The sequence below is a fragment of the Botryllus schlosseri genome, chromosome 8, assembly GCF_051294905.1.
Source record: "Botryllus schlosseri isolate E-star chromosome 8, Bs_hap1, whole genome shotgun sequence".
Lineage (NCBI taxonomy): Eukaryota > Metazoa > Chordata > Ascidiacea > Stolidobranchia > Styelidae > Botryllus > Botryllus schlosseri.
Window position 1 is genome coordinate 4803770 of NC_137243.1, and position 7894 is coordinate 4811663.

Sequence of the window (7894 nt, forward strand, 5' to 3'; positions counted from 1 at the left end):
TGATATGCCGTGCGCTGTCTAACGCCTCGATTGTTCGAAATTTAATGTCGGTGACGTCATATTTTGTGATACGATTGTTTATATATGTTCTTTCCAATTCTTTGCTGATTGCTGACGATTACCCCTGACGAGTGTCGGCCGACAATATTCGGGTTCAATTCAATATGAAGATACTATTCAATTGTCCCGTAGGTTACAGGTTGCAGCTACTAAGGTTTGATAGCAAATTCATAGCGATCGAAGAGAAAAAATGATATCACGAACTCATATTAGCCGGTGTTTCGCATCTGAATTTCTAACTGGGATGATGCCGAAATGCGGATATGTTATTATGCAACATCAGAATAATCAATATTGGCCCGTTGACCCCCTCCCCTCACTTCCGCGATATGCATAGAACCGAACAAGTCCTCGGGCCAGACTTGGACAACTAGAAATGTTAAGCTTTTCTAAATTATGTTAGAATTAGAATTAGCGCAAAAAAAATTAACGAACTGGATTAGAATTAGATTACCGGCATTTCGCTGTAATTATTCTAATTAGGCAGCTGGTTCTCCAAGTCTGCCTCGGGCATACTCATTGTAACACGTACTGAAATGACCTCAGTCACGAATAAATGTGTTTATAATTCATACAATTTGATAAATAGGAATTAGTCCGAATGACATTGACAGAAATAGTAAGGTAGACAGCACTGAGTAATTCTGGAATATAACGGTACAGCTTGACTTAGCATTTCATGTAAAAGTCCCCAGATTTCGTATTATACCATGGGTTTCTCCGACACATCAGCAGTTTCTTACTACATGACATCATATCCATAGACCATAAGCCGGCTTTGCGTTGAAAACGGTTCACTCACCGACGTGGAAAAGGCGTTCCGCAATCGAGGCACTACCCTCCTCTGTGGACAGCTGTTTCTTCTGCTCATAACCCTGCCCTGTCTATCGTTTCGACGCCACTCACCATGCAGGCAATTATGACTCTGGCCCATCGCTAACAAATGCCTCGATATTCTTGGTGATTCACGAAAAATACATCATTTCACGCCTAAGGGTAAACGGATCTAAATATGATCACCGTGAAATCACCGGATCACAAAATCTTAGCGTCGGTATCGAACTATCGATGCGCGCCTAAGCCTTTTATTTCGGGGTTGGGAACGACGCGTCGCTCACGATCTTACGAATGATAATATCATAATATTTGCAATGCTATTTATACATATTCAAGGATATGTAGGTGTGTCACCAGCAAATTTCTAATAAATCCAGTATCCAGTATACAAAACGCTTAACCACACAGTACGTCCCAAATGTCACAACGCACTGTCGCTAACATCCGCATTTATCTCTGCACAACTGATCGCGGATATTTCGCCCACAATAACACAGTACTTTCGCATACCATCCTGTACATTCTACATGGTACTTGTGGGGCCGATCGATAAATATCTGTAAGCAACATCGCGGCAATGAAGTTCAACGATAACGTTTCGGGAAACATCAAAGCCTGTTATGATAATAGCTAGCCTGCGTACCGTCGCTACGTAACCAGCTCGCCGAATATTTCTAACAGTAGGAGGTCAAGATACACAGTAGGCGTTACTGTGTGGCAGTTTCGATAGCGCGAATTACCTGTTTATGCGACATCAGCATGGTTTCAGTCATGTTGGCTTCGTCGTCGGCTAGATATTTTATGTAGCCGGGATCAAGGCTTTCGAGAGAAACATATATCCCAATCCAGATAGCGAGGCCTACCAAAACTGCACTACAACGCAGCTATCTTTATATGCAAAATAGATGGTGAAATACAGCAAGACATTTGACACCCCTTGCAGTAAAGTATGATACACGATACTAGCGTCAGCTGATATGCATAAACCAAGCATGTCTTAGGTCAATGCACCGCAATATGGTCTTTGGATCGTCATCTTACAGTGAATAACTGAATATGATACGTTGTATCTGAAGTCGTGTCTCCTCCCGTGATCATTAATATTACATCACGTTCAAAAAATAAGAGATGCAAACCGAAGCACTCAGCTGACGTTACCGAGCGCCTTGCAATCACATGCAAGATTGGACAATGGACATCTATGGTGGTTGGCAAGACGAGGAATAATACACAAGGTCTATCAACTAATAACACGTTACTAACACTTTACTATTTCACTCTCCAAAGAGGTGACTGAAGCGATCACTAAGGCGACTGAGCTGGTCCTGGCCTGTCAGCACTGTGATACGATATGCCCACAGCCCCACACTCTAATTAATTGTATTCATATCTACAAACCCTATCTATGTAGGCAGTTTGTAGATGAAATGATGAGTGTGATGACTATTGATATACGAGGAGCGCCATAACTGAGTTCTTCCTAACGGCCTCAACTGAGTAACTCCATAATAATTCTCTTCCGCTAGTCAGACTTTCCACGGCGCTGTAGCGGGTATTCTATTGTTACTACCACGCTACGCGTACTCTCCACGAAGCACAGCTAAGTGACATGACTAGTCAACAACTCACGACCCTACACTTCACACGTTACGTCATCCACTAATAACTTTTGGAACACTCAGCAAATATTAAGTAAAGACTTTTTAACTAAGACGTATCACAAGGCGTGCGTGCGTTACGTAATCGACAGATAGATATATAACTCCACTTTCGGGACACTTGTTTATTTCGTAAAATTCCCAACTACTGGCGATAGGTGGGACGTAAACACCACACCGTCTTATAATGAAGGTGCCCTCTCGACATCGATCGAACAGTGTAAGCTTCCATCGAAGGAATTCATCATCTGTACAGTGTATAGTACATCCTCATGACTTCGTCTGCTAATCTGTTTTACGCACTATGATCCGAATTTACAGGCTATACGCGGCATGCACGCGACGCTAAACCACCCAGAGGCAAATTCGTGAGATGTCTACATCATGTAGTCAACAAACTGCAGCACCCGCTGAGCAAAACTATTTCACCAGTCTTGATCGGTTTTAACTGATTAAATACAACTAATCACGCTCAATCAGCCTACTTCAGGCGGCTGGATACAAACAAATATTGTGCCGAGTGAGAGGCACGGCACAGCAGTTGCAGAATGATAACACGATGACGCACGCGTTAGAACAACTTCGGAGAAATTAACAGTAGGCCTAGGCTAAAATGATTCAAACGGAAGTTTGATAGCGGCTTACTCTCGCATTTTGAACTCGGTCCTGGGAGTTCGTCGCCAATAGTCCAATTTATACAGCGTTCGCAGAGGAAAGTTTGTTTGAAATATGAATACGTATCATGTCAAAAGAGAACTAATCAAATTTAGCAATATAATTCCGATGAGTATCAAATCGTACATTCTATATCTCGTGTATATATTATAATTCGATACGTTCGATACTATAAAGTGCGTATACGAGTGAGAATGTGAGACAATAAGCAGCTTTCCGCATCGTTCAATTGATGCAAAACACGTGGAGAGAATCGAACGTCTGAATTGTTGTCATTTTCACAATGTTATACATGTGTTGGATAAGTATAAAGCGTGTACTGCTAAAATGCTCCAACATAACATGTTACTATTTCGAGAGCCCGAGAACGTGAATTCACGAGGTTTACCATCACCCGTTTACAAAAACTCAGCAAATGTCGGGATTCCGGCGTCAATTGCTACAGTCATTGGTTGTCCTTTATACTTACCAAGCCCATATTGTTGTCAATTTACTACGTCAAAAATGTTATTCACGCAATGTATGTTAAAGACCAGGAGACTTACCTCTTACTTGAGAATTCTTGCTAAACGCGAAATCCTTTGCTTTCACCTTGTATATATCTTATATTAACCTTATACAGAGTATCATTTGACAAAATACATATTCCCTAGGGGACACCAGACTAAAAGTACAAACTGAAATGCAGAAGGATATCATTAGTTTTTTATTTTTATTGTAAGTTAAATTTCCCTTTCCGGTTGTTCAATGCAACGAATGTTGACGGCTACTTGGAAAAACTTGGGAAGATTTGGAACAATCGGTAATAAATATTTAATGCTCGATTGACATATTTCAAGGGATGTTGACAATCGCAGGCTCAATGATGATTTTGTGAACTGTTGCAACAATGTCATTTCCGGCTACTTACTCGACTCAAGTAAACGAGCTCTCTAGGGAATAATGCAATGCATTATTCGACACTACCAGTAGTGACTGAAAACCATTTACAAAATAAAATGGCTTTTGTCGTACAATGTTCCTGAATGCAGACTACAGAGTGAAGAGTCACACACCTGGTCAGGATGGGAAGAGCAGAATAGTATTATGCAAAGCTTCACAGCCCAGAGCCCCTAGTATTCTATTACCGCAATGGAGTAACCTATCCGGTCTGGTGTCTTGTCCTCTCGTGCTATGTATGTCACCAATACACGTATTTTGAATTTTTTATGATCTCATGTTCGCACATTCACGGTTTTACCGGTAGTCGACGCAAAAGTGCAAATTTATGACACTAACTCCATTCGGGTTTATTTAGATTTGATGATATTATTCAATCGTATATTGAAGTTCTGTACCTCCAAGGAGCTCTTATTTTGATTACTGAAAATGCAAGAAAGATCAGCCTAAAAAGACAATTGTCACACGATAAATGGACGTTGTACTGCACTATACTGCGATAGTTTCCATTACCCAATTATATAGTAGATTAGAGATAATAGCCATTGCATGACACAAGCACGTACGTAGTGCGTATTATTTACATTGAACAAGTGGATATACTGCTGACATCTGTTGGTACCGGGGCCATTAACCTAAGCGCATTCAGGCCTAGACATGTAGACGGTGAATGTCGGAATATGTAAGGTAATCCTTCGTGATCCTGAATTTCTTATTCATAATCGTCAATCCGTGGCATCGAGTTGGCATTGACGGTGATGGTGAAGCAAAATCAATTCGCAATATCATCAGCAACCATAAAAGAGGATGGATAGAACAGTGCGTACTGCATAACCAGACTTGCTATGCAGAATATAGCCCTAAGAGACTATGTCACTTTCAGCTTCTTGGCTTTCAGGCTTATTATTAAGAGTTTTGAACTTCGCAATAATTTGGTGATTCCTAACAAGTAATGAATGCTGTAAGAAGGCAGCTAAGATCCAAACCATTTCTTTTATACATCTGCGTAAAGCGTTCTTAATACGAAAAATCATCATACTTGTTAGAAGGACAACACAATCTCTTTTTAAATATATAAAGTATAATATATAATTGGCAATAGAGAATTTCGGTTTAGTAGATACGATCATAGCAACGTCTGTTAAATTTTGTAATCTTGAAAACGCTACCAAAACTGACTTCGCTCGGGAGTTAGGATAGATTAGACAACTCACAAGCGAGTACCTCTCATCTCTCAAGTATTCTATATAATAAAAGTAGCATGACGATACTGATCGAATGTGACAGTAAAGGCTTGTGATTACGGAAAAGTGTATTTTGTGACGTGGGGTTATCATGAGCTGGAAATATCTGACGCATGTGCGTAGCGTAGGCTACGTACCCACGTTAAAGTCACTTATGGACTGATATACAGAATCAGAGCAGTAGTCTGCAAGAGGCAATTATATTAGCAGTCCGTGCGTTACGCGTACCCGTACATTATGGAAGAAAATAGATCGTGGCACGCAGCGCATTTCTGGAAACATTTCGAAGGATATCCACGGTTATTCACACGTCATAGCAATATCGTCGAGTGCAAGCCATAAAGATTAAGGCATAGGCTTCTACTCTATTAATATGATCAATAAAAAGTATATCAAAATGGGGAGAAAACCGGGAATACATTCATAATGACAAGTCGCAAGTCATTGCATAATGTATTGTATAGATTAGGGGTGCTCATACTTTTTTCGGCACATGACTGACTCATAGTATGATTCAACTGGCGGACCATGGTCCGTTCAGTGTGGGACCTGGACCTATTCTGTCTCAGTATTCACTTAGTAGCCAAATCCATTATCATTGATTTGCACAAATTGCAGTAATTTTATTTTTTCTGTTAAGCTCGAGACTAACAATATGTAACCGCGCCTGTATAACCACTAACCAGTAAAAACCTTCACTGGCTTCGAATCGCTCTCATCACTTGGAACCGAGATTTAAAGAACTAGCTAGTATTTAAAAATAGGCGAGTAGCCCTGATCGTAGTTAAACAAGTCCTATGCACGACTTTGTCATCATACACGTTTATTCTGACGAATCGAATCTTACAGGGATGCACTTGCACAGTGCACAGTCCGGACCCCAACTTCAGCAAAGCAGCCTCGTTACTCATGCTAAAACGGTATTAGGACTGTCAATGCTACCTTTGGGATCGACCGTGGTCGCAATCGACGTTTTGGGCAAATCTGATTAAGCTAAATCCATTGATAGAATCACATCTATAAAATGAATGACCCATCATCCCTACTTTAGCCGCCGATTAATTGATGCTGCGGCTGTAGTAGATTCATTCTCACCGCTACACGCTTCGCTGGTTGAAATTTCTACACGAATCTTTCATTAGTGTTCACCTGGCCGTTAAACCGAGAATATCTATCCTATGGTACCGATAACAAACATCGTGTTATCATCGCACGCAAGACGATAAACATTGAGCACATTGAAGAATAAACGGCCCGGGTAGTGAAGTCATGATTTCAGGTAAGATGCATAATATAACTCAAATTTACCCGATAGAGCCTGTATACAAATACTTATTAATCTATGGACCAACTCGGCGTTACTGAGTGAATTCACCCAATAACACAGTTCACACAGTAAATTCTACTGTCAACAGTGATCGTACCGTAATTCGGAACGAAAATCGAGTTCGTGTGTTCAGGAATTTGATAAAAAATTAACGGTCAACTTTAAATCCTCAGTTAGCCTCTTGTCACCGCGGGAATCAAAGTTCATTGTAGGCCTATAGTACATCGTGTTATAGCGCATAGATTTTTGTTTTGTAGATTCATAGATTCATTTGTAAGGAATTTCCAGGTCGATTCCGAGGCTTGAAAATATTACTCGACGAAAACATTACTGCCTTGTGAGTGACGTACATTTATCGTAAGACTTTGTAGGCTACCCAAGGGGTTGGAAATCAAGGGAGACATAAGGTCATGTATTTGCAAGTGTATTTCCCAACAGACATACCACAATTTTAATGAACTGTACGTGTACAGTAGGGTTGTCCAAAATTTGGAAAATCTCAAAAAGTCTCCGTGATTGTGTCTCATTCTATAGATTATTGATAAAAAACAACAATTAGCCTGAAAGAAGCTTACAGGAAAGCCGTTAAGATTTCGGCCAAAGCGTTTGAAAGTAGCTGCTCAAGAATGGGCGTGCCACTGACCATAGAACGGCGAGAAGACTAGTAATCAAATAACCACGGCTCTTGATTGGCTAATCGGCTATGCTTCAATGACCACGGCAGCAGCAGCTTGCTGATCAGGTGGTCAAGAACTCTGCTACCGGCGGGGATTCTGAGTGCGCATTGTTAGTAGTTTGGCAGGTGATGATTTAAGATTAATTCAGGACATGTTGAGGTACGAAATACATGATCAACAAACAACATCTGCTTCACAGAAGCTTTTACAGCATGACTGCTTCATTGTGAAGGAAACGGCTGAAGCCTACATGCCGTGTTTTCATCGAGATAAAGCAAAGGCGCTTATGCAAGTGTTGAGCGAATTCACCGTTTCAGTACGGATCCACCGTCAGTGAATACAAATATATAAAGCTTAACAATGACACTATACGTTGTGTGATCTTATTGGGCTGAAGCTGTAGTATATAGGTGACGTTTTGAATGCTCTAGGGCTCGGCGGAATCAGCCGGTTATGCTTGGCCCTTATCAGATGCTT

The 7894-nt window shown here is 40.8% G+C and overlaps 1 protein-coding gene across 1 annotated transcript in view; it reads right to left on the reverse strand.

Moving 5' to 3' along the window:
- The window catches only part of LOC145444447 (RAS guanyl-releasing protein 2-A-like), a 40299-nt gene extending 38713 nt beyond the window's left edge, over positions 1-1586 (reverse strand). The window contains exon 1 of the mRNA XM_080322432.1: positions 863-1586. Coding sequence (XP_080178558.1) covers positions 863-994 — 132 coding nt within the window. The 5' untranslated portion in view covers positions 995-1586. The remainder of the gene's footprint in view (positions 1-862) is intronic.
- Positions 1587-7894: the final 6308 nt, after the last annotated feature.